The following is a 27,996-nucleotide window of genomic DNA, read 5'->3' on the forward strand; positions in this document are numbered from 1 at the left end:
CTACACTCAAAACGGTTTAATGCCTTGAAATGTATTTATTTTTTATAACTATTTTAATTGTTTTTATTTTTGAAAATGATTTTTGCATTTATTTTTTTGTGAAATAGTTAAAAAATAATTCAAAATTGTTTGTCTGCAGCACTTGTGTAGCATTTACTATGATGAGATGTCACATTTACTGTGTCCTCTGAACAGTTTGATAAAAGCCAACCATGATGTAACTGACTCATAGCTGGATGAATCCTTGGATGAGGGTGATCATGCTCCCTCTGAGTAATTGGACTTGCATGCCCCACTAGTGTATGCATTTGACACAAAACTACTGCACACTTTGTATTCTGAGTGGTATGTATGTATGTATGGTTGTATGATTTACATTAAGCATATTATTCTAGTGGGAAATAACCTAAAAAAATAATCAGGTTTGTACTGGCAGGTAAAGGCAGCAGTGCTGGTGTGTGAAGAGCCTCTGACCAACTGTATTCAAGCCTTTGCCAGTGACCTTTAAAACGTCACTTATGATGAAAAAGCTCTGCTTTTTTATGATAGGCTGGGGCCGATGACGACTGCGGATGGTGTGAAATGCATTTGTATTTTCAAATGCAGCCATGCTCCAACTTTTCTTTCACTATTTTGAATATGAAATCTACGCCCAGGCTTTTTTGGATTGAAAAACCCATTTAAATTTCCGGAAGCAGCAATAAATTTGTGGATTGGTCTGGGAGCTGTGAAGTCAAGTAGGACGCAAACGATCGGGTAGTTGTAGGAAGCGCGACATGTGCGGGCTACAAATTAAACCGCACGCATTGTTAGTCTAGCGCGAGCTTTTACTTTGAAAATTCGAACCGGAAGTGTATTTTTTCCGCTGTAGAAACCGCAGCAGTCAGACATGTAGCGTGCCCTGTCGGAAAACAAGGATACAAACAGGACTTACAGTTAATAACAACAGAGCCGGATCTGGGAGAAAGGAGGCGAGACAGCGCCGGTACGTCCCGCTCGGCCCCTGCCTGCCCGGTGTGATGGCTGTCCGGTGTGGGCTGTAGACTCCTGCGGCGGGACTGACGGTGAGAGCTCAGCTGCTTTAGCCCCCTTCCCCTCTCGCTCCGCTTCTCTACAATTTGCTTGTTATTCATTCATTTCTGCCGCTGGAACAGGTGTGTGCCAAAGCGCCGAGGAGGACGCTTTTCTCCGGTACGAGCCCGAAGTGTTTTTGTCTCCCGGCAACTTTTAAGTTGCATGCAAACGCGGACGGCTTTAAAACACCAGCCAAGCAGTCGGATTTCGGCCATGGCTCAGCTGAGCTAAAGTAAAATATTTATGTTCAAGGTGCTACAGAGTGAGGCTCAGGCCACAGAGCCACAGTAAAAACTCGTAAGGGCCTGCGTGTAAATAGGCTTGTCCATCCTCGCCTCCGCTGTCAGGCGGATGCTGCCTGTCAGGACTGTATTGATAGCTGATGGACATCACGGCACGCCTCTGCTGCACAGGCTGCCCCACCGCAGTCAGGGCAGGGATCAAACCACCCCCAGGCACCCTTTTATGTCCTCAGAAACGCGTTGACCCACGTCACGGGTGCACGTCTAATCTGTATAACCTGAGCGCATCGTAATTAAGTCAAGTTTCTCAAAGTGCTCCCTATGTGTGGGACCTGTTAGAGACAAGTTATAGTTTGTGGTCTGTTTCTGTTGCAAAATGAGATGGATACATGTTATCACTTCATATTTAATAAAATAAAATTAAAAAAGGTGAATCATCTTTTCAATTCTATCTATAAAAAAGCTACTTATCTTTGTCCTGTTTGTACTGCAAGTTATCAACACCATATCTGAAAAAACTTAATATTGGTTTACACTTAAGTCATTTTAACATGTAAAACACCAAAAAGAAAAAATGAGAGAACTATGCTGTGTTTATAACCATTTCCCACTGAGTCACCTGTAACATTTTATCATAACTCGCTGACTTCAGAAGAATCTTGTTTCTCAGCCTTCCTTTTTTCCACCTGCCTTAGGCATTAATATACAGTGGTGATGAAATAGGAGTGTTAAGTATTGGCTCCTTCATTCATATGTCACAATGTGACAACTTAATTAATGTAGCCCAGAGGTGAGAATTTGAGATCGTGGAAGCTTGTTGCTTTCTACATTTTCAGCTCAGCTTCAGTCTTGCAAAGTTTCATGTTCACATTAAGAGTTTCAATCTTTCTGGCAGGTGATCCGTTAAAAGTTTGCGAAAAATGTGCATCATTCTGTCTGTCACAGCAGGACTAGACTGAGGCGAACATGGTGTTTCAGTCTTGAGCATGTGAGCGGTTTGATAAAACTGAAAGGTCAGAGAAGAGAGGGAATGTGCGCGCACGCCAAGGCGTTGACAGCATAAAGATGAAGGGGGAAGGAAAGAGTGAGAGGACGCTGTCCAGCCTGATTGAGAAGATGACCCGGTTCACCCTGTAATCGCATACAGACCAAAATAACTACACAGTAGCAGGGATTTCACAAAAGAATCATTTTTACGGTCTAGCCCTCTTATTATTTGAATAATGGTCAGTTTGCATGTTTTATGTGCATGGATCAGAGTATGCAGAAATACAACTATTCTTTTTCTTCATTTACTGCTAGTCTGAAGTATTTATGTATATTCACTCATAGGCTACTGTATTAGCTGTACTTTCCGAGTAGTGGTTAGAACCCCCTTCCCCCTTAAGAATTGCCTTCATTCTTTGTGGCACAGATTCAAAAAGGGTGCTGGAAACATTCCTCATAGATCTTGGTCTATATTGACATGACAGCATCACACAAATCTTTTTTGGCTCACATCCATGATGTAAATCTCCTGTTCCACCACATCCCAAAGGTGCTCTGTTGGATTGAATCTGGTGACTGTGGAGGATTGCCAAGAAAATATCCCCTACACCACAACACCACCATCACGTGACCTGCGAATGGATCCATGATTTTTATGTTGTTTACCCTTCAAATGTGGCAGCAGAAATTGAGACTCATCAGACCAGGCAATGTTTTCCAATATTCTGTTGTCCACTGTTGGTGATCCTGTGTGGACTGTAGCCTCAGTTTCCTGTTATTAGCTTATAGGTGGTGTCGACTTCTGCAGCCCATCTGTTTCAGTGTTTGAGGTGTTGTGGATTCATTGATGCTGTTCTGCAAACCTTTGTTTCATCAAAGAGACATTTTTACGCAGACAAATGCCGCTGACTGGTTATTTTTTTCCTCAACCCTTCTCTGTAAACACTAGAGATGGTTGTGTGGGAAAATCCCAGGAGATCAGCAGTTTCTAAAATGCTCAGAACGGCCGTCTGGCACCAACAACCATGCAATGAACATTTGTCTCTATTCTGATGCTCAGTTTGAACTAGAGCAGGGCGATATGGCCAAAAATATTTATCACGATATATATTTGAAAATTTGCGATAACGATATAACTGACAATATAATTGATGGGAGACAAAATACAACTCCACAACTTTACTAGCGCAAAAAAAGCAGCTGTTTTTTTATGTGCATTAAAGCTATATAAAAATTTAACAGTGCAAATGCAAATTTCTTGCTGAAAGTTTAATCCAAGGGCATTTCCAGTAGAAATGGGCAGATGTATCCTGAGCATAACCATGTATAATATCCACTGAAGTTAAAAAGAGGTGCTTTGCAACATTAAACTGCAGTGTGCCAAATAAAAAAGTCAAATACGTATTTTTCGGACCATAAGGTGCACGGGATTATAAGGCACATTAAGCGAAACAAAGCAGTCAGATAAATCAAACTTTATTCAACTCATACTTCTTGCTTCCTCCACTTCTGTACCATTGATTCCTTAATGCTGTATTCTATCACAGCTGCTCTATTCCCATGTTGTTGCAGTATATTAATGACTAACCTTGTATTGTGGCTGGATTATCTCAGACTGAAGTTTGGTCCGTTTATAGCATGCTGCCATGCGATTGCATTTGTCTCTAACCATCAGGAACCCTCACGTTTATCGAGTGGAAAAGTGTTAGCATTCATCCTGCATCTTCACTGTTTTTACTATGCTAACATAGCTGTGTCGCTAGCGATCACGTAGCACATCATTATATACCAGCTAGCCCAACTTCAGTAACCCTACAAACGTCACTGCTGTTTAGTTTCCTGTCTTCATTTATGTTGGAAGTGATAGCAGAGCTGTACGTTTTAATTTTTTCAGAAATCTCTCAGTCAGAACATGCTATATCATGCTTAGGTAGCTAGTGAAACTAGCGAGCTAACTTCCTGCTAACTTCTAACTCCGTTAAATGTAATAAATTCTGTTTTCATGGATGCTTGGATGTTAAACTTAATTGTTACACCTGGTAAAGCAGCAGTGCTGATCATTTTATTAAAGGTGAAATCATTTAGACAGTTTTTAACTCTCAATATGCCACAGTTGTTCGTTTGACTTTGGGACCCGGCCGCTTGCATGTTCTGCAAAAAAATGTGCTTTGTTGTGTATCTGACAGACAAACACCAAACCAGTTCAACATCACTGAAGTTGCACCATTTTTACAAACCAATTCTGGTTCATCCATTGCACTCAACGATCCGCTTCCCCTCTTCTCATTCTCCGTTGCCGCCATGCTTTTTGGAACAAAGGCACTGCGCATGCGCGTTTTACCCATATTCTATCGCGATATTTTATTTTCTTATCGTTGCCTAACATTATACCGGTATTACCGTGAAGGGTATAATATGGCCCAGCCCAAGTTTGAACTTCAGCAGGCTATCTTGACCATGTCTTTGTGCCTGAATGCTGTCATGTGATTGGCTGATCAGACATTTGTATTAAGCAGCTGAACCGTTGTACTTAATGAAATGGCAGGTGAGTGCACAATAGATTGTCTTATGACGGGTTCAGTAGCAGACTAATCTTGTGCCAAATTCAACAAAATGTTAATGTGTTAATCTACTAATTAATCTACTAAATTAAAAACAGTGATGAGCAAAACTAGTAAAATGGGACTAAGCCTAAGATTACTGACATCTGCAAGAAACCACAGACACTTTCTAACCCCCACCCCCCAAAAAAGTGGTCCTGCACCGGATTTCGTGCCAGTAGCTTTCCTGTCTGGGGCCTGGCATCAGGAAGTGGGGTGGCTTCTTAATCAAGCAGAGGTAAACATGCCCTCTGAGGAAAAAGCAGGGAACATTCCTCAGATAGTGAGGAGTACATGCCGGGGTGTTCAGCCTGCAAGAGAACAAGGTTACACACTTGCATTGGATTCAAAGATACAGGCACAGCTAAGATAAATAAAAGTTATCATTGCATTCTGCAGTTCTTTGATGTCAATGAAGAGAAGTTAAATGCAAAAGTAAGGCTTTAATTAGTTTTCTTTGAGTCTGCAAACTAAGATCCCCTTTAAACCTTATCATTGACGAAAGCCTTCAACAACACGCTGAAGCAGAAGCTTCAAAAGAGCCCTGTTACATCTAACTTGACATCGCACAAAGCTTTCTTTCTAAAGCAGACAAGTTAAACACTGCTGGTGTGACAAGCTGATCCCAATTCATTGCTGGCATTGATGTCATCTGCTGGCTACTGATAACTGCCCTGAATTTCACACAGATGGAGTAAAGTGTGTTTGCGCACGTCTTTCTCTCCGTGTGTGTACACACAACGGCATATGTGTGTGCTGTTTGCAAAAGGTGGGACACCCTCGGCTACACAGTAGTACAGTATGCAGAAGGTGGTAATGTGTTTGGGAGCGCAGGTGCACGGCAGAGAAAATGTGGGATGGGGAAGTGCTGAACAAGTACGGCGGGGAGAGGGGATCCTTGTAGGGCTGGGCGTTGCACTAAGGACACTGCAGTAAATACTAGCACACGTGTGACGGAGGATCAGTGCAGCTCTTAAACCAATTTGTGCTGCACCTTCTGTCAAATATTTACCTTACTGAAATTATACTTTTAATTTTTCCTTTATATCCTCCCCTTCACCTGATGACTTTTTCTACTCCCTAATCTCTCATATTCAGAGGATGGGCGCAGTGTCCTGGTGCCTGAGGAGATGTCTTTGGGTCGGCTCCTACGGCGTGCCTCCTCCAAGGCCTCCGACCTCCTGACCTTTAACCCTGGGGCGGGGGGCTCATCGTTACGCTCGGGACTGGATGGCGAGATTATCTTCTCCAAAAATAATGTTTGCGTGCACCCCGCGGAGCCCCTGCCTGGCCTGGCTGAGCACCACCCAGGTTAGACTGAACCAAGTGTTTCTTCTTCTAAACTTTTCAACTTGACAAATACAACAGAAGAAAATACATAAATGTGCTGCAAGTAGCCAAGACAGTAATACAGTTGTTTATAGAGGTCATGATGAAAAAGTGAAAATGGCTGAGACACTTGTTAAGTGTTTTGTACCCTTTTAATTTGCTCAAGTCAGCTATTTGTCCCCAGCTGTTACTTAGACTTTTTTGCAGGGTATTACTGACTTTGCAGTGCATTTGTCTGTTTGATTGTGTTGTATTTGCAGCGCATGCATTACATTACATTGTGTTTTATCTATCTGTAGCTGGCATGGAAGTGCTTTTTACACCTCGGCGCTGGCAGCCACCACAACCGGAGGTGTTATACTTTGGGGGATGTGTGTTCATTCCAACTTGTGAATGTGATATCTCTTTGGCGGTTTGGCACAACTGGTCAAAGTGCAAAGACGGTCAATGTGACATGCCTCGTTCTTCAGAACATGTTATTTGAGAAACTCCAGGAGATTACACTACTGTGCAAAAGTCTTGATTTACCCTTCATTTCTTTTTATTTTGCTAAAAAATGGGAAATGGGTGCAGCAATTTACAGTATATATAAGGCAAACACAGCAGTTAAAAGTCAATATTTAGTGTCACGGCACAGCGTGAACTCTTAGCAATCTCTCTTGTAATTTCTTTAAGCAGTCTTCAGGAATAGCTCTCCAGGCTTCTTGAAGGATATTCAAAGCTCTTCTCTGAATGTTGGATGCCTTTTGTTCCTCTATCTGTCAAGATGATCCCACACTGAGGTCTGGGGTCTGGGTTGGCCAGTCCGTGGCTAATGTTCCACTCTGTGTTTTTTCTATCCCTGTAAGCTTTTAACGTATTGGCCGTGTATTTTGGGAACGCTGTCATACTGAAAAATAAAGCAGGTGCCACGTCAGACATCTTTCAGATACTTATGGTGGATGAAAATCTGAAGGTATTTTTCTGTACCTCAGTTTTGACAAAATCCCCAACACGGGCTGAAATGCAGCACCAAACCATGACAGTCTCCATCATATTTTACAGATGGGTCTAGACACTGTTATCCCTCTCTCCCGACCTCCTCCTTAGATATTGACAAGTTCTCAGCCTTCTTTTTCTTCTTAACAGCCACCCTGACAAAGCTTCTGTGAACAGTTCATTGATCAGCTGAATAGGATGTGACTTTCAGACACTCTCCAGCTATAAATTATAGCTGGAATTATACTAATTAATAAAAATTATAATAATTCACTAAAAGGACTAGATGTCCTTTTGCTGAATTATTATAATTATTATTTTTTTGTTAACGCCTGACGCTTCTTCTCTTGTCTCTTCCTCAAATGTTTTCACCTCATGGCTCTGTAGAAATCACTTTGTTGGTGCAAACATTTCACACTCGTCCAACTGTCTTATCTTTGGCTACCTTTGGTTAGGTGCCGTTTTGTATGTTTGAGTAACTCCCAGGTCAGTGTTAAGTGGCTTAACCAACAAAAGTGTTCCCCTGGTATAATTGAAAATATATTCAGAAAGCCTGAAAAGCTACTGCTCAAGACCATGTAAAAAAAAAAAAAAAAGTCTGGCTCCTTAGAAGCAAAATGTAAAGAAATGAGGGGTGCAAAGCACTGTATGTGAATGCAAAAAGCACAAATTGGATTGAAGTATGAACTCAACAGTCAAAGGTCAAGGTCACTTTGACCTAATAAAACGTGTTTGTGACCACAACTCAACAATCCACATGCCAGCGATGATAGAATTTCACACCAGTGTCAAATATGTAGAAATGATCTAGTGATAACCTTTGGATTTGAATAGATGGAATATAAATTTGCCTGTTTGGGGAAAGTGTTCAACTGTGAAGCAAGCGATGTCACACTCTTTTAGCTATCATGCATTTAGATATAGAAGAAACACAAGGGAATATAAAAAGACAAACATGAAAACCATAAAACGATAAATGAAGAAGAAAATGTGAGACGACGTTTTAAAAATATAAAAAGAGCAGTAAATTTAATTGAGTAAAAAGGCACTTGATTTAATATAAACCTATATAAACCTCACTGATACTGCTGCTAATCCAAAAGAGCACACTTTTGCTTTGAAATCAAGGTTAAAATAGCTAGAGTTATACTTCTAACCTCTATCTAAAAGGTAAGATTAAAGGGGCTCTAAACCATGTGACATTTATAGCTGTGTCCGATAAGCTGCTGTAAACTTCATTCAGGTTTTTATTGTACTGCCTCATAAATTCAAACAAGAGCTGTTCCTCTGTTTTATGAAGCCTTTGGTCGTTAGTTGAATTGCTTTACCTTTGTCTACTTGCCTTATTCATACATGTAAAGACCGTACACGGCTAGTGGAGTGGTTTTGAATACGTGTTGTCTTTTTTCCTGGCATATATGAGCAACACTTCCTCTGTCATCATCATCTCCCTGTTCTCGAGTTACGTGTTTGTTTTAAATTGGCTGCTATATATAAAATGCTTCACAAGCTCTTCTTACTTTCCCAAATTACCTCCACCATAATTAGTCATAACACGATCAAGGTTTTGTTGCCCTCTGCAGGCTACCTCTGTGTCCATGTGGAGAAGGATGAGAGCCTGGGCACCACTCTTATCCTGACCTGGGTCCCCAACTCCCGCATCCAGAGGCAGGATGAAGAGGCGCTGCGATACATCACTCCGGAGAGCTCGCCTGTACGCAGGAACGCCCGCCGCAGAGGCAGACGGTACAAGAACGTGTTACTTAAAATGTGTCTCTGGGTTGTTTATGCGGTGCTGATATCTCGATCAGCACCACACAGTAGTGGGAAGCAGTTTTCAGTAAAGCATGAACTGAAATACTCTCAAGGAACTCAATTTATAAACATCCTTTCCAGACCTCACTCCCGTCCCCCAGCAGCCCAGGAGGAAGACGAGGATGAGGAGAGGAACATTACGAGCAGCACCTCCACAGAGAGCCACAGCCTGGTGGTCGAGGCTGGAGCCGATCCGTCCTCACACCAGCAGCAGCTCCCCTCAGGTGGGGAGGAAGGCGACGAGGGCTCCTGTGAGCTGTCTGATGAAGTGAGCCGGGACAGCACTATGGGTTCGGACTCGGACACCTTCTCCTCTCCCTTCTGCTTGTCCCCCGTTAGTGAGGCCCTCTGTGAAAGCAGTGGCTCCGTTTTCCTGGACAACGAGAGCAGGTCAGTGAGAGGATTGAAAGTCGCCTTATTAATAATAGAATAGAATAAATTTATTGCCCACATTAGTGGAAAATTTGGCTCACCAAGTCACAAATCAATTAATAATAAAAAGACTGACAATTATGAGCAAATGTTGCATTTGGCACAAATTATCTTTTATACAGCTTTTTAGTAGCTAGAGGCAACTTATAACCTTGTCCTGAATAAAGACAATAATCTTTATTATTAGTTATACATAGGAGAGTTTAAACTGTTTAATTTTGTATGTTTTTTTTTCCCCTTCAAGGTTGAGTAAAAATAATAATTATTAAAAAATATTATTATTATTATTATTATTATTATTATTATTATTATTATTATTACGAAAACACACTAATTGGTCAGGTCACTTTTTTCCTTCTTATATATATATATATATATATATATATATTAGGGGTGCAACGATATTCGTATCGATATTGAACCGTTCGATACAGTGCTTTCGGTTCGGTACGCATATGTATGAACAATACAACATTTGTAATTTATTTTATCAACTTTCCTTCCGACGATGCTGTCTGTGTTGAGCGCTCAGTGAATCTGCGTTCGACTACTCCGCCTAGGCTGCACTGTCGAGCGCAGATCACTGAGCACTCAACACAGACAGCATAGTCAGAAGGAAGAGCACAGGGCAAGCTAGCAAGACACATGGACCTCCCCCACCCTCATTCAGATCTGGCGTTTGGAATTATTTTGGTTTTCATGTGACATATGACCCTGAAGGTAAGCGAGTCATGGACTAAAGTAAAACAGTATGTTGGATGTGCCATGCAATGCTCAATTACATGGGTGGGAACTAGTGTGTTAGCGCAGTTAGCTCGTTAACGTGTTGGCCGTCTAGCCCCACACACGGGGCGATCGGCGGTAGCTCGTTAACGGAGATTTGCCGTGTTGTGGCGTTAAGGTCATTTCAACGAGATTAACCTGAAAGCACTAGTGGGAACACGACGAATATGACTGCACATTTACGCCGACATCATCCTAGTGCAAAGACCAAAACAACAAGCATGCTACTAACTTTAGCCGAGTCATTTAGACAGCTGTTAGCACATGATTCTCCTTATGCTGCTGAGAATATAGCCCAGAAGAAGCGGATAGTATAGCTTTTATTTTGGAAAGAGACATTTCTCTGTAATAAACTCTCTTTTCCAAAGATGAGTGATTCCTCAATCAGATACAGGGCTTGCAATATCGCTAGCCCGACGTCCTGGAGCTAGCGATTTTTTTCAGTCGGGCTACCAAAATCTATCTCTGCCCTGCCCGTCAGGCTATTGTAGGAAGGAAAAATATGTGTCAATGCTTTTGCATTCTTTCAGAAATGTAGCTGGGTAATTATGTCATTGGCATCGGTGAGCCACTGTCAATATGTGACATATTGAAATCGCGTTTGAATTTGCGCTTGTTTTTTTGCTTTCACTTTGCAATCGCGCGAACTGTGTATAGAGAGCGACAGCACTGATCTGTGAGTGATGATAATTTGTGCACCAATTCCTCTGACATCGTCTTATTAATCGTTAGCTTACTATGCAAACATGACAAGTGAAATCTCCTGCAGCTTAAACATGTGAGAGGTTGATCGCGCAGAGAATCGCTGAGCTTATGTGAGTCCGTGTGTAAAAGCATTTCAGTTCTGCTGAGCCAAATAAGACAGGTCAGTGCGTGTGTAAAAGCAGCAGGATATATATTTGACTACAATGACCTGGATGACTGAGAACCTTCACAGACAGATATATATTTTAGTTCTGCTGAGCCAAATAAGACAGGTCAGGGTGAAGAAGTGACAGCCAAAGAAAAGCTTACCACAAAACGGAGAAGTTATGACAAATCAGACTATAAGGCAAAAAGAAAGTGCAGCTTTATGGTTTCATGGACAAAAGAATTTCTGTGGCTGCAATATGACGAGCTATATAACCAGGGCTGCACATAAGTGGTCCGCAGGTGCGCATTCGCTGTCAAAATAAAAAACGCGCACAAGGGTTAGGGTTAAATTTAAAAACTGTACTTTTGAGTTAAAATATATTTATAATTTTAATAAATGACAAATTAAAAAGGCATGAACATTTTTTTTGTATCGAAAAAATATCGAACCGTGACACCAAAGTATCGAACCGACCCGAACCGTGAATTTTGTGTATCGTTGCACCCCTAATATATATATATATATATATATATAAATAAATTTTAAGCACAATGCAACACTAAATCCTTCAGTGCGTGCAAACTCAGTTTTAAAATTATTCAAATTTAATTATTTGTTGGGGTTTTTTGGGGTTTTTTTGAGGGATGGTGTGACTTAGCATTTTACATATTGTTTTGTGTTTGTATTTGTTATCATAAAAATAAAGACACTGTGTGAAAACTACAGTAACTGACCCGTTGTTTTCCAGGTTCTCAAGTTTATTTAACAAACAAAGAAAGGTGAAGCTAAACCGTTTACACTTCTGTTTCATACAGCAGGGTTCATACACACATCTCTGTTGACTGGATAACACTTCTAACCAGTCACCAAACAGGAACTAACACATTCAAAGCCTGTTATGCGCAGTTTTAAGAAAATATAATCAAAAACTTTGGACAGCTTTTTTCAGACTGAGCCTGCCACGTGTTTAGGAACTAACTTATGGGAAGGGTTATTTTGGGTTATTTTTGCATACGTTTAAAGATCATGGAAGTGTTGTGTGAGTAGATTGTGTTATAAATATTATGAGATTGTGTGCGTTTCTTTTAAAAGCGAATGAGGCTATATTAGTGGGCTGTTCCTACATTCCTCGAGGTATTCAGTGGTACTCCAAAGTAAATTTATAGTAAATATTTCATTCTATTTAATATCAGCTAAGTTGCTCCATAAAGTCAAAATGATTGATTTCTTTCCCTTTCTTGTTGTGGCTTCGAATAACATAATGTTAAATTTTCCCTTACTGTAATTTTTTGTGTTATTTTTATTCACAAATTGTTTTTTTTAGTTGCCCTAAGCTACCAGAAGGTGGAGCCAAAAAGAAAAGAATTGATTGCATGTGAGCTGGTTTACAGTTTGAAGCCACAAGGTGGCTCACTGCACTACAGCTAAATGTCCCGAGCGACCTGAAAGCAGGTAGATGACTTCAGCAGGAACCATGAAATGTTATCAGGCTTCACAATTTCAATTTTTATTTAAATTGGCCTTCGATCTAAATGCTGTGTAATGTCACAGAGGTCTTTAAATAAGTCTCCAAATCCTAAAAAAAACAAACAAAAATAAAGCAAGCCAAACCACAATCCCTCCACACACTGTTCTGTAGTCAGGGGAGCCATCTGTACAGTAATTGCGTTGCTGTTCAGACCTCGCGGTCGTGTGATTTTATGATTCCCTTCGCGGATGTTTCCTCACGCAGCTATGTGGCCTGATATGTTGCCCAGAAATGTGTAAGCCTGTGTCAGTGTCCCCCCCCCCCCCCCCCCCACCGCCCCACCCCCACCCCCACCGCCCCACCCCCACCAAAAAAGAAAAAAAAAAGCGAGAGAGTGAGACAGTGTGACTTTAAGTGTTTTTAGCCACTTTTTCACATTCGCTGTAAGTGCAGTCAGTGTGTGACTTGGCATTGCTCTTTGCTTCACAGCTTCTAACCTTTACTCCGTCCCTCTCTTCATCCAAAACTCTCTGCCTCACTTGCTGTTGGTGTCTCTTCACAGCTCTCTGGCACTGTATCCATCTTTTCCTCTGCCTGTTATTTTTTTCCCCCCTCCTTCTTTTTCTTCTTCTTTTGGATTCTCCTCTGTTCTCCATATCTGTCAACTCCTCCCACTTTTCTCATTATTATTATTTCACATCTCTTCCTTTTGCATATTCTCGAGTTGTTGTATCGTTTGGTGTTGTCCACCTCTCAAATACTTCGGCCCACCACCACCACCCCCTTTCCCCTTCCCCTTCCTAAAGTCTGTGTGAAGCCCTTTGATTCTCAGTGCTCCCAGGGTTGTTGTGCTGGGCTGAATGTCAGCTCTCTGGATTAGAGGACTGAAGAGAGCAGAGCAGCAGCCAAAACCCTGGAACCCACTCAATCTCTCTTTCTCTCTCTCTTGCTTTAATTGACACTGTTAAGGGGCCAGGAACTGGAAACATGTCACTTGGAATCATTCAAAGAGAAAGCTCTGCGAATGAGAGTGAGAGCGGATGAAAAGGGGGGGCAGAAAGAGGAGAGCGGTGGGAGAGGGCAAAAAAGAGGGAGAGAGAGAAATCTGCAGCAATCTCTGTCGAGCTTCTTAACAAGTTTCTTTAAAGTTTAACATTAGTTTATGATGCTGTCAATGCGTACTGCCTTCTTGGGGCTGCACTTTGTGGAACGTTTAGTATATGATTATGTCTAAGAACAGTGGTTTTTTACTGTGACGCCTGAAAACGTTTGCAACCATTTGTTACGTATATTTGGTCTGGCAGTTGCGATCTTAGTTTTTCCTTGTTTTTCCAGTTTTCCATGTTTAAATATTTTTTCAACTACCTAATTGTTATGTAAGGGGGAAAAAATCGGTAAACAGGATTTTTTTTTTCAGCAGAAATATTTCTTTCTTCTTTATCTGTTGGTTTATAATCAAATTAAAGTACATTTAATATGGACAAAAGAGTGTCCAGAGTGCAGAAAGTGCCTTTGAGGGATTATTTCCGAAAAGGATAAGATGATGCTGGATGTTTTTTCTCCTTTTCTAAAACTTCAAATTGTACTGACCACTTTTCAGTGTGCGCCCACACCGCCCCCTTCATCTGAGCCCTCCCTTAAACTCCCTGTTCTCTCCAGGGATTAGCTAGAGGACCTGGGAGTCTCTGTAGGCCTGTTCACTGCGTGGTGGTTCTCAGGGTGACCTGGCAGCACTTTCCCCCGGAGTAAAGCCTTATGTGTGTGGAGGGAAGCATTACACAGGGCCTCAGGGCAGTTTGATCTCACCCTGGCCTGGTGGGACATGATGGTTACAGCAGTCTCACTCAAGCAAAACAGCTTGTTTATATAATGTACACTGTGCAGAATTTATGGCGTGACTGCTGCCTACTTTTGCTCCCTAATATAAATGAATAGAATCGAGCTCTAAACACTGACAGATGTTGTTAATCACTTCTTGAGTTTACGCTTGAACGCAGCACAGTGAATGACCCATGCTCAGATTTCAGAAATCAAGTGCTTTTTCACTCTGACCTTTGTTACTTTTTTTTTTTTGTCTGTGTGGCGAAATATACAAAAAGATTTTAATGTATGAGTCTTAAGCATGCAGGAAAGAGAGAAGGAAATGTCAGCTGTAAATGGGCTTATGGGCCTTCACAGTCACTTAACAAAAAAAAAGGGGAAACACAGTTGTCCGTTAAAAGATCTCCTTCATAGTTCACATTGCCTAACTCTCTTACCAGAACTCTCTGCGCCTCTCTCCCCGTCTCGTAGTCTTCCACAGTCTGGTTTGTGGCATGATACATGAGACAGAGAGCAGTAAATCACCAGATAGCATAAGGAAACAGTGCAGCTTGGATTGATCAGCCTTGTTATTTTTCCATCTGCTAACAGGCAAATTATTAGCAAGACATGATTGATTCGGGGCGTAAAAGGCTCAGCCGGCCTCCCTCGTGATCAAAGAAGCCAACGTGTCAGCTGATGCGAGCAGAGTGGAAAAAATATATACATTTTTACAAATTGATATTCTTCTCTTACTAAATTTTGATCGTGAATGACCTCTTCTTGGCTGTATTGTTAAAAAATATATTTCTGATGCATATATATATATGTGTGTGTGTGTGTAGGATTTATAGCAAGTCATAATCAGGCAACTTAATTTACACGTGTGCTTCTCAAATGTCGCCGGGTTTAATGCATTTCTGTTTCTCAGCGTTAGCAGGTCTGGAGACGTGTTTGCGAGTGCATTTTGGTCATTAGCTATGGTCCATTCTTGAGCGTCTGTGTGTGTGTGTCTACATGTGTGTACGTTAGAGAGAACACGCCAGCCAGCGAGCAGTTTGGCTGGCGTGTGGTTTGCTGCGGTGCGCAGTGCGTGTTTGTGTTGGCCACGTACATATTTTGGCATTGTCGCATGCATGTTTCTCTGCACACACGTGTGATTATAATGTGTGTGTTCTTGTGTGTCTCCTCGTGCAGCAGAGGAGCCTTCAGCTCAGGTTTCAGTGCCGGGAACAACATGCTTGCCATGAGGGAATGACAGGGGAAATTGGACAGCGGACAGTGTGATTTGTGTGTGTACAGATTTCCTTGTGTGTTTGTGCATGTGTGTGTTTCTGTCCTCTGACGCCTCCATGCATTCCTCCTATTCTCAGCCTCTTGGTGAAAAACATATTGAGACATAAAACAACAGGGAAGAGCTGAGCCGAGGAGTGTCTCCACCAACGGCCTCTGACTTTGTGATATTCACTGTCAATGCTTCACGTTGAAAAACACAACTTTCTATCTGAATGTGAGGTTAAAGAAGCAAAGAGAGAGAAACTACATTTAAAGACTCCCTATTGTGATGTAAAGGGGAAAATACTTGAATTAAACAAACCCCCAAATTCTGATTCCAAAATCTTTTTTCTTTTTTTTTTTTAAATTTATTTGTTTTCCAGGGAGCTGTGCGAGGAATCCATGAACCACTCGGCCAGCTCTGCTTCAAGTTTGGACAGCCATGCCCCCTCTGAGAGCAGCAGCCAGTCGCAGGGCATGCGGTGGGAGGAGCAGCAGAAGCTCCTAGCTCTGGAGCAATTGTGTGGAGTTTTCAGGGTCGACCTGGGTCACATGAGGTCGTTGAGACTCTTCTTCAGGTCAGTCGGAGAGTGCAAAAGGTCGGAGAAAGGTCGCGAGGGGTCACTTTGCTGCGCTACTGCGTAATGTTTCACTCTCTCTCACAGGCTCTTTGTTCGCTGCGTGAGGTTCTTTATTACTACAGTAGTTATTGACTTTATCATTCACCATTGTGTTGTTGCAGTGACGAGGCCTGCACTAGTGGCCAGCTGGTGATAGCTAGCAGAGAAAGCCAATATAAGATCCTCCACTTTCATCATGCTGGCCTGGACAAGCTGGCTGAGGTGTTCCAGCAGTGGAAGTGCTGCAGAGAAACTCAGCTCAAAGACCAGGTCGGGTTACAGCCCAAATTCCCAGTTTGGCTTCTAGTTTTATTGGAAAAGGAAGCATTTTTTTTAACAGTTTTTATTCAGTTGTAGTGTCCTCGCCAATGTGTTTCTCCCCTTTGGTCTCATTTAACATCAGGTGTCAGATGAGAAGTCTTGCATGCAGTTTTCCATCCAGAGGCCCACCCTGCCATCGGCCGAGACTCACCCAGAAGAGAGGCTTTATCGAAGGCTGGATGTCACCACTTGGCTACGTCACCTCAACCAGAACGGACAGGTGGAGGAGGAGTATAAGCTGCGCAAGGTATGTATGCAGGTGTGAACACAAGCAGGCTATTATAATTCTGAGGAATCAGTCAGAACGTAATCAATCAGCTAATATGTTAAGCTCAGTCATACCTATCCATACTGTAAGCATCACATTTTCTGGTAGCACATGCTTCGGAAAGTCATTTTGAAACTCAGCCCTACACTGAAGTTTCAGTTTGAATCAGCACTCCCAGGTTGTAAATGATGAGAGGATTGGTCTTGGCCACTGTCCCCCTGTGACTCATTTCAGTCTTCTTTGATTGACTCAGTTTAAACTTTACCATATTGTTGAAAATGACTCAGAGGCCGTTAGACTCAGACCAAAACATTTCCTCAGTAAATGCACAAGTGCAGGAATTGCAAAAGAGGACTGTTCTTGCTGGACCTGCTGACAAAGCAGTGTTTGTTTTTTTGTTCCCCCCCCCCCCCCCCCCCCCCCCCCCCCGTTAACATTACAGAAGTTTCAGTTTTGCAACATTTTGCAGCACTTGATAAACAAGCCTAGTGAGGTGATAGTTGCATTGCAGGCTGTGCCGCACTGTCTGCATGCCTTGTTTGCATAAAGTATGGTTTGCTCTCATAGTTATCAGTTTTGGCCCCTGCTTGCCCTTTGAACGCAGAGAACACACTCCCTCTGTGCTCACCTCTACACTCTTTTTACCAGGCCATCTTTTTCGGTGGTATCGACCCATCCATTCGTGGTGAGGTGTGGCCCTTCCTGCTGCACTACTACAGCTATGACTCCTCTTCCCAAGAAAGGGAAGATTGGAGACTGCAAAAGCGTAGCCAGTACCATGACATCCAGCAGAGGAGGTATGTTTGTGGAAGTACAGTGTTAACATCATGAAGTCTTTTTAAAAGTATTAAAAAAAAAGAAAAAGCTTGTATTGAGAGACATCTGTATGCTTCACTCTCTGAAACACAGATAAACTATCATGTGGCTGCAGTGTCTGCTGCCAAATGCTCAGTCAGTCAAACATTAAACCATATGTGAGCCTATTGTGGCTTTTCATCGCAGGCGCTCAGCAATCAATAGGCGCAATCAGGAAAGTGTTAAGGGGAGGTGCTGGGTGTGAAATAAAAGGTCTCTTGAGAAAAAAACATGTCAGCGCTTATCAGATCATACTGTCTTGTCGGATGGAAAAAATAAAACAAAAACAAAAAAACAGAACACAGCTTCGGTATGCACGGCCAACCACACGCACATGTCACACACACATGAGCACGTTCCCCAGTCTTCATTTGCCTCCAGCCTGCCATCAAAAAGGTTAAGTGTACACATATTTTCACACATTGTGCCCCTCTGTCTGTAATGAATATGATAATTGGACAGGTTTCATGTGTATGGCCTATTAACATTTTGAGTGCTTGAGAAGGTCTTATTGAAGTCAGGTAATTAGAGTCCTTGTTCTGACTGTGATGTGGATTCCTGTAAAGAGCCTTTGAGTAGAGCCAGCCTCCGGGGCCACTAGTTGATCATTAGGAGCAAAGAGACATGTCTTTTCATTCTGTGTCACCCTCAGATGTGATAACTACCTGGCCGTCAATGGAAATGGGGCAGCAATAACAAGTAAAGCAAAACTAACCAGACTGACACTAGATTATTGTGATTACTGTGTATGACTGTGTACGTGACAAATAGAATTTGAATTTGAAATGTGAGCGCACAACAAGAAAATATGCGAAACTAACAGAGGAATGTGAACATACATTAAGCATACCAGTAGTTGTCCTTTTTCTTATCCCTATCATTTAAAAAACATTTCAAGCTGTTGTCATAATTTTTTTTTGTTTGCAGCTTTTATTACATGATATATATTGAATAAGAAAATGTCCTCTGGCTAACTTGAAGATAAATTGTTTTATTTCATTTTTTTTAGAGCTTATAAGTATAAGTATACTATACTATAAATAAAAGTTATTTTAATTTTTTAAAGTGGTCTTGAGCAATAGCTCTCCAGGCTTTTCTGAAGACTTTTCAGAGGTTTTCTTTGGACATTTTTTGGACTTTTTGGCTGCTTTTTCAGTCATTTTCACTCTAGTCCTTCTACCTGATGATTTTTGTAGGAGATTTTTTGTTAAGCCACTGAACTCTGACTTCTGAACCATTCAAGGATTAAAAACGGGTGACTAACTCAAGGGATGAACCAGTTTAGGGTCTATACACACAGACAACTTGGCAAAGAACCAATTTTAAATTGTATCTGTAGGTTAGCTATTTTTAAATTAAGACTGCTCAACTTTTAAAAGAAAATGGAGCAGATCTGTCCTCAAATTACAAATAACAAAACAAAACAATAAAAACACATTTAAAAGATCTTACCTATACTGCTACAATGAGAAGCCTTTGGCCTTTAATCACAGTCTAGTTATTGGATACCAAATAATCCAGTTGATAAGGCTTCTGAGCTTTTATACTTACCATACATATGTCAAATTTAACTTGCTGCTTCTCACTTGTGGCATGACAGGAATCATGTCAATCGCATTTCTGGTCTAACCTGAATAATGTCCGGCAGATGATATCATCCGATTAGGTTTCTTTTTAAAGCAGATAAAGGTTTCATTGTTTTCAGTTCCTGCTTGAAGAACGTTTAAAAAAATATATCAATGCCATCAAGATTAAAATTAAAAATAGTTCATTATTGGTTTAAGAAAGTTGTTAAGAGCCAGGTTTTCTTGTAGTTTTTAAAGGGGTCTTGAGCAATAGTCTTTGGACATTTTTTTTTACTCATTCGTCCAGTCTTTGTATAGTATATGACCGCTTTCAGAGTAATGTTGTTTGTTGATTAAGCCACTTAACAAAGACCTGTGAAACATTGAAGCATATAAAAGAGACCTAATTCAGGGGATGAACCAGTCTACACATAAAAGACAACTTGGAAGAGAAGCAACATTAAATTGTATCTTTAGGCACTTTGTTACTTGCAGCCTGCCACAAAAAACACACAATTTATTTCTTTAGTTAAAATTTGAAAAATCTGAAGAGAGCGTTTGATCCACCATGAATTGCCACGTGGAAAGAGTCTCAAAGTCTCCACGACTGCATCCCACACACAGTGCGATGGAGTTGGTCATGGATTGGCCTCCCCAGAGCCTGGAGGTCAACATTATTGAAGCAGTGTGGGATTATCTTAACAGAGAACAGAACAAAAGGCAACGAACATCCAAAGAAGAGCTTTGACTGTCCTTCAAGAAACCTGGAGAAGTGTTCCTGAAGACTACTTAAACACAATACACAAAAACGTGCCTAAGAGAGTTCAGGCTGTGCTCAATAAAGGTGGTCACACCAAATACTGACTTTCAAGGTTGTTAGACTCATGCAAACCAGAATTGTTTTTGCCTTATATCCTGTATTTCCATGTATGTTTGCACATTTTTCAATAAATTGCTGCACCTATGTCCCATCTTTGCAAAATATATAGAAACGAGGGATAGATTAAGACTTTTTTTCCCTCAAAAAAAGTCTCACCTCAGAAAAGTCACATAAAAATACAGATTTTTGCCTCATTCAATTATAACTATCTATGTTCTTATTGTCTAGGCTTATGAACTACAAAGTGATGAAAACAATTCAAATTTCAAGTCAAAGAGAAGTAGAAGGGTCCAAGGACACGAACACAACAAAAACTAAACAGTTGCGTGGCATTGCATCAGGTGTGCGCTCATTATTCCTGGTGGGGCTTCATGGAAAACAAACAGTGTTAATTAAATCCCCTCTGCTTGTTAGGACTTGAGTACATTAGTGCCACACTCAGAGTACATTGCTAATATAGTTGCTAACATCTACAGGGAAGGATAGGGGGAGTTTTATGGTTGTGGTATTATTCTCAGTGGAACACTTGATTGTAAAATACCCTGCCAGGCCCACTGTTTACACACCCCTGGATTTTTTGTTCATTTCTAGCTAAGTGTTAGTGTTACACCTGAGTCACATTTGCATCAACGATCACTTGATAACCCTTCATTTTGTGATTCTAATTACCAAGCATTTCCTAAGAGACTGTGCAGTGAAAAACTTTTTTTTTAACGCCACCGCTTTAACAGCTTTATTAACTGCTGCAACTTTAAGTTTGCCTTTTCTTTCGCTTAATATTTCTGTTGCTTTCTGGTGTTTATATGAATTTTTCTCAGGTTGTCCATGAGCCCGGAGGAGCACAGTGAGTTCTGGAGAAAGGTCCAGTTCACGGTGGATAAAGACGTGGTGAGAACGGACCGCAGCAACCACTTTTTTAGAGGCGAGAACAACCCGAATGTGGAGATCATGAGGTCAGACCACCATCTTTTTCTCATTTTTCCCATCCACTTTAAATTTCTATCTGTCACCTTCTCCCAGTCCAGCCTTATCGTTCCTCAGCCCAACGCACAGGCGTACCTATTCATTTCATATTCTGAACCCTGAGGGAACGGCAAATGAGTTTCATGCTTTATTGACTCTGACTAAGCCGTCTGAGCACTTTTGATGCATACTCAGAGCTAATAGCTTTCCAAACGAGGAGCAAGAGGATTTAAATAGCATATTAGTTTAGTGACTCTCATCAAGGCTCCTGGTATTTGTCCTGGCATTATGTCTCATATTGTATGTGAGCTGGGGTGATACCAGCACTGCACATGTCCAGATAGAGAGCACTCATCTCATAAGTTAGCTCACAGCTATTACTGATATGTCAAATAGACATTTGTCTGGATCATTTAGTCTAAGCAGAGAGACCGGCATCCTCATATTGCAGTCTCCGTCTCCACAAATTCAGTCTTTGTTTTTAATTTAGTGCTCAAACAACAGAAACTATCTTTAGCCTGTTTCCTTTGTTTATGCAGTACTTACTAAGGTCTGAAAACAGCAAAGGAAGTTTTCTCAAAATTGGTAACCATGCAAGAAAAAGGGAAAAAAAAACCTGAGAGTGTTTGGGTGGGACTATACATTTGGTTTGGCAGGACTGTGTAGAGGCTGTATTGGAGACTGTGAAAGGGGTTTATGTTTATGGTTCTACTGTGGCCACTTACAGCACTTTTTTTGAGATGCTGAGATGTTATGACACCACTAAGATGTTCGTGGTTGTTGTCGCCTCAGGCGGATTCTGCTCAACTATGCAGTGTTTAATCCTGACATGGGCTACTGCCAGGGCATGTCTGACCTGGTGGCCCCGCTGCTCACTGAGATCCAGGATGAAAGCGACACCTTCTGGTGCTTTGTCGGCCTCATGGAGAACACCATCTTCATCAGCTCCCCGCGGGACGAAGACATGGAGAGGCAGCTGGTAGGCAGTTTCTCTGTGCGTCTTTTGTGAGTTGTACGAATGTCTGAATTGATTCTGCAGAGACGCTGTACACCACAGCTTTCTGACACTTCAGCTTCAAGTTGTCTCTAACAATTTCTGTAACTTAGACATTTATATCTATTTTCTTGACCAGATGCAAGTGGCTAGATTAAGCTTTCTTTGTTCATTCTTTAAACAACTCTTTCAGTTTTCTGATGAATCACATTGTACAAAGCTACTTTGATCTACTCCCTTATTCATAAGTCATCACCACAGTTGTTGGTGCTGCATATTTGATGCCGAATGCCCTTCCTGATGCAATCCTCAAGGGATTTGTCTCTCCTCCTGGGATCTTTTTGCTTGTTAGGTGACTGTATAAATCATTACGCTATAGAGCCACTATGCAGTATAAAACTCTGACTCTGTGATGTCAGTGAGGGTAGATATCCCTAATATGGTCATCCCAGCCACACAGCTCCACAGCCTGCTGTTCAAACTTTGAGTTTATGAAGGGCAGCCAATCATAAAGTTGGCTTAAATAGAAGGAGAAATAAGCTTAAACAGCTCTATGATCCTGCTTCCAGATGTACCTGCGGGAGCTGCTGCGCCTCATGCTGCCACGTTTTCACCAGCACCTGACCAGGCTCGGGGAGGACGGCCTCCAACTCCTCTTCTGCCATCGCTGGATCCTGCTCTGCTTTAAGAGAGAGTTCCCCGACACCGAGGCCCTGCGCATGTGGGAGGCGTGCTGGGCACACTACCAGGTCAGGTCAAAGTCCGAACGGCTCCTTTGCATACACAAGTTTGAAAGAAAAACTTTGCATATACTACGCTGCATGTTACTCCTTTAATGCTTCCCACTGCAGGCTTCTGTAATCCTGCCTTTAAAACCTGTAATTGCTCTTCAAGGGGTTTAATGGTTTTGTTTATTTTTGGGTTTTGATTCCCAGAGATTACAGTGACCCCTAATAGCATATTAGCTTAAAAAACAAATTGTAAAAAGTAAAAATACTGTGTTTAAAAAAAAAAAAAAAAAAAAAAAAGTCATTTGGCTTATCTTGAATCGATCTACCCAGTGCATATTTTCCCACCCTTTCTGTATTTTATCAGAGTTAGTCATGCCTGTGTAGTGCGTAGTGAGAAAGAGGTTAACACCTCTCCTCAAATATCAGCCTCACTGCTTCATGCCATCTGCTCAAACTCTCTTCTAGATGTTCTGCTCTGAAGCTACAGGTGGTGATAGAAGAGATATGAGAGTGAAACCTTGGTTTAGACAGTTGAGTGTCACATACCAGATGGGCTAAAAGCAAGAATTTCTGATTGATATCTGATTTTTCTGTGAAAGGGAAGAATCGTGTAATATTGGGTCACACAATATTTATCTCGACAGTTCTTGCTAAACGAAATGTTTGGGGTTAGTCCAAAAATAGATTTTTCATGAAAAATGTTTTGCTTTTCTTAAAGAATTTATTGCTTTCTTAATGATAAAAGGACAGGTAAAATGTAAAAGTCTGGCTATTCCACCAGGAGGTGAAAACAGACCTATAATAAAGGCATGGGGGAAGATATTTTAAAGTGTTATGGACAACTGAACAAATACTATTGCACATCAGTAGCTCATTGTGTACAGTAGATTTAATAAAGGCCTTATTTAATTTCGTATTGAAAATCATGGTAATTTTTGGGCTTTTAATGATTTATTTGAACCTGCATCCACACAGGGTCAAACGTAAATATACACTCACTTAAATCTTTTAATAAATGGTCCTGAAGGTTCTACAGTGTCTTTGAACTTGCCAAATCATATCAACTTTTCATTAGTGATCATGATTGGCTACAGCTGGTAGTTTCTGGTAGACACCTCCCATTGGATTAACCAACGCTCAGAACAATGAGAAGGTTCGAGGAACTCAGTGATCATCTAGATTTACACAAGTTACAGACAGTTATACGTAAGGACAAGTTATTCTGATCTTACACCACTCTGGTGGCATATATTCCACAAAGTTGCTGGAATTAACCACTCAAATCAGCAGCTAGATGGTTGTAACTTGGATACAACTGGGTGTTTCAACAGGATAATTATCCCAAACACACAAGAAAACTGGTTTTTAAATGGATAAACCAGGCTAACATTAAGCTTCTGAAATGGCTTTCACAAAGCCTCGACCTCAACGCTATTAAAAATCTATTTACTATACTTAAAACTCTGGTCTATGCCAGTAAACCAAACAATTTAAACGAACTCTGCCAATTCTGCCGGGAAGGGGGTCAAATATCCAACCATAATCATGCCAGAAAATTATGCCAGAAACTTGTTGATGGCTACCAAAAGCATCTGATAGAGTTGCAACTTGTTAACGGACATTTGAGCAAATATTAGTGAGCGTAGATGTATCCTTATCCTAGACGTGTCCTTAACGTTGTTCCTTATAACAAAGGCATGAATAAATGCAAAGCACTTACTGAAATTTAAATTTGCATTAGTAACATAACTGACTGTACACCACAGAAGCTGATAATATGCATATTTTCCTTCTACCTTTCACTTCTTTGCTGATCTCCTCCTCTTTAGACGGACTACTTCCACCTGTTCCTGTGTGTGGCCATCATTGTTCTCTACGGGGAGGATGTGACAGAGCAGCAGCTCGCTACTGACCAGATGTTGCTGCACTTCAGCAATCTCTCCATGCACATGAACGGAGAGCTGGTTCTGCGCAAGGTATCACAGTAAAACCTTTTTTTTGGTTTTCATGCCTTTATGTTACCATTTCATCTCACTACTCCGCTTCCTTCATACCAAAAATAAAGGTTATCACGCAGCAATCTCCAAATATGAGAATAATCGGTTGTTTACGATCATCATAAGAATTCTTCGACAGACTGCTGCATTGCTACACATTTAAACCAAATCCAGTGCTGCTTGCATTAAGGCAGCCCTGCCCCAATGCTGCAGCAAAGCAACTGATGCACATTAAGTTGCCCACAGAGGCCTTGAGGTACTAAATGGGAGGCTGCCATGCCAAAGTGGAGGATTTATGATCTCCATCCCGGCTATTGTGTCCATGCCTGCTTCCTCATGTTTATGGATACTGTGTGTTACTACTGCAACCACAGGCAGCGAGTTCATGTTAGCATGCAGGTGGTGTAACTCCACAGCTTTGCTGCATGCGATGCGGACTTTGTAGCTTTAGGCAACATCACGCTTTCTGACCTTGAGAGTCTTTTGTTATCTTTTAGCCTGGAGTCGAGCCCATTGATTTATTTTGGTGTTTTAATGCGCTGTTTGATATCAGCATCGATCTGTGTTGCATTTATTGGCTCCGCATCGTGGCAAACTAGAACTCCTTTCCTCTCGTCCTGCTTTCCAGGCCCGCAGTCTACTCTACCAGTTCCGCCTGCTTCCCAGGATCCCGTGCAGCCTTCACGACCTCTGTAAACTGTGCGGCCCGGGGATGTGGGACAGCCGCTACATCCCCGCCGTGGAGTGTTCGGGTGAACATCCAGACTCGCAGAGCTGCCCCTATGGAGGCACCTCCACCCCCCAGCCCTCCTCACCCTCCCCGTCATCCACACCCTCACCGAACCTCACCCCGACACCTCCACCGGAGGGCAAGAGAGGCTCTAAAACTCGAGACATTTTCACCTTTCGGAAACAGACCTGAGGTGGAGGTTATGAGGTGCTTTTGCTTGTCACCGTGCAGCACCTGTCCCCTCCCCATCTCTCTCTTTCTCTGTGTCTCTCCATCGTCCATGCTTCTAGTTTTACACTCTTAAAAAGGATATTTTGCCACACATGGAGCAATGTAGAACACTGCCTTACCAGAATGTTGTTATTAACATTCATTTCACAAGACTCCGTGATGAGGATTCGCTGTTGGATAGATCAGAGGTCAAGAAGCTACTTTCCTCCAGGAGCAAAATGGACAATCACCAGCCTCTATGTTGGCTGGAGTTACTTTCAGGTTCTAGTCTGCCGCTGGCTTGGCTTTCTTCCAGGGGCTTCGTGGGTAGGGGGTCACATCAGGGTCCGAGGCAACTGGGCTAAATTCTTGCGGATGCTGACCCAGGGTCAAAACAAACTGGAGATTCATTCACAATAACTTGAACTTTACATTTTGAACACTGTTCCCATGTCCTGACAGTGGAATATTTGTCTGAGTATCAAGTTTATACATGCATATCTCAAGTCTGAGCAGGACATTTTTAACGTGAAACCTGATCCTTTGGTGTTAACAGAGAGGCGTTAACCTACATATGATGAATTTGAATGGATTAGCGGTCTGTTTAAGTTTTGTTTGATTTTTAAACAAAGTGAATGTTTTGCGTTTATATCAACAGTTACAAATATTTAGCAATATTATATCCTTGCATGAGCAGTTCTTTACATATAGAGGGCACAGCGTACAGTAATTGTTTTTAGAAAACGGTAAGAATGTGTTTACAGGACAAACACATCCTGAGGGCTTTCTTGTATTTCCTCATCAGATGATGGGAAAGAACCTTCTCGTAGTTTCTCCTGAGGAGCCGGAGAAAAACAACAACATTCTTCCTTCTGAGAAAGTCAGGCTGTCATGTTACCTGTTGAGTAATAGGATATTTATTTTTCTTCCCTTCCCGTTTTCACATTAGCATAAAAAAGCAAATGAAATGTATTTTCTGCTCGAGGTGTCGAATGGGTGTGACGCCAGAGAGAGCGCGGACGGCGGTTTTTATCCAGACAGGAAAAACTGATGACTTTCTCTCCTACTTGAAACTTCATCCTCGTCTGTGTTGAACCATGTTTAGACAGCCTTGTGAAAAATTATCAGCACAGTTTTTAGTCTGTTTTCCCCCCTTTCCTTCCAGAAGTCTTTCCACTTCACCTTAAAATGAATGACAACACTCAAGAATCAGTTCACATGAATGTATTTGTGTTTTTTTGTTTTGTTTTTTTGCTTCGTCTCACTCGACAACAGAAGTGTTAAAATCTTTGATATATGTATGTGTGTGTGCGTGCGTGTGTGTGTGTGTGTGTGTGTGTGTGTGTGTGTGTGTGGAAACTCGATTGGCCGCTAACATCTGGTGAGTCACAGAATGCCCTACGACCAGATTAGCAGCAGCCACCCTGCAGAAAAAAACCTGGTAGATAAATTAGAAAGACAAGCCAGCCGCTTTAGCAGTTAGGCTTTGAGGAGGGATGCGTGCTGATCTTAAATCAGACTTAAAGGCAATCTCCACTTGGAAAACGTCCCTGAGACATTTTGAGCAACAGGCCTCTAAGTGAAAACATCTTTAAATTGTTGCTAAAACGCAACATTAAGATCTTCAATCGGGCTTTCTCCACCGCCCCCACACCGCCGCACTTCCCCCTTCTTTCGGTTCTCTGCATCTCTCAGCAAGCAGCCTCAGTAAATGACATATTAGTTATCATGTGCAGCTGTTTGCTGGAGATGCCCGCAGAGTTTTAAAGATGGGGAGGCTGCGGCGAAGTGAGCAAAGTCAGAAAAACGGAAAAGCAACGGTCGGCGCGAATGTGTGTGAAAGGGAGCTCATGAATTGTATTAGCATTGAAATCACATTTGTTTACACGGACACTGCAAGTCACAAGCTTGATTAATGAACACTCCGATTTCCAGGGGTGGTTGTTGTGAGTTGTGGTCACGAATGTACAGCTGTTAAGCTCTATGATATGTTGATGCATTATTGTACACGTCACAGGGAAAAAAGAGCCTATTCTTATCATTGGTATCATTGAAAATGACTGAAATAAAATGACACTAATGCTTTCATGAAGCACTTCTGAAAGATTGTTGTTGTTTTGCTGATTAAATAATATTTCAGTTTATTTCATTTTGAGGATAAATTGTTTTGATCTGGTAGAAAATAAAGCAGAAATGGGGTTTACTGCACTAGAGCCAGCATTTTTC

The 27,996-nt window shown here is 41.6% G+C and overlaps 1 protein-coding gene across 1 annotated transcript; it reads left to right on the forward strand.

Moving 5' to 3' along the window:
* The first annotated feature begins 81 nt into the window (after positions 1-81).
* On the forward strand, positions 82-27,099 carry tbc1d16 (TBC1 domain family, member 16). The gene is made up of 13 exons (XM_080904415.1): positions 82-1,064; positions 6,002-6,214; positions 8,794-8,956; positions 9,107-9,415; positions 16,020-16,214; positions 16,379-16,526; positions 16,660-16,824; positions 17,494-17,642; positions 20,964-21,098; positions 21,901-22,087; positions 22,672-22,851; positions 24,663-24,809; positions 25,459-27,099. Exons 2-13 carry the CDS (start codon positions 6,034-6,036, stop codon positions 25,750-25,752), a joined length of 2,253 nt encoding a protein of 750 aa, XP_080760541.1. The 5' UTR covers positions 82-1,064; positions 6,002-6,033; the 3' UTR covers positions 25,753-27,099.
* The last annotated feature ends 897 nt before the right edge of the window (positions 27,100-27,996 follow it).

Source organism: Rhamphochromis sp. 'chilingali', assembly GCF_963969265.1.
Source record: "Rhamphochromis sp. 'chilingali' genome assembly, chromosome: 15".
Classification (NCBI taxonomy): Eukaryota; Metazoa; Chordata; class Actinopteri; order Cichliformes; family Cichlidae; genus Rhamphochromis; species Rhamphochromis sp. 'chilingali'.

Bases quoted from the DNA above. Each gene is read 5' to 3' on its own strand.
- tbc1d16 (XM_080904415.1), top strand. From the start codon at position 6,034: ATGTCTTTGGGTCGGCTCCTACGGCGTGCCTCCTCCAAGGCCTCCGAC. The intron at 21,099-21,900 runs GTCAGACCACCA...TTGTCGCCTCAG, and splicing joins CCGAATGTGGAGATCATGAG to GCGGATTCTGCTCAACTATG. The intron at 24,810-25,458 runs GTATCACAGTAA...CCTGCTTTCCAG, and splicing joins GAGAGCTGGTTCTGCGCAAG to GCCCGCAGTCTACTCTACCA.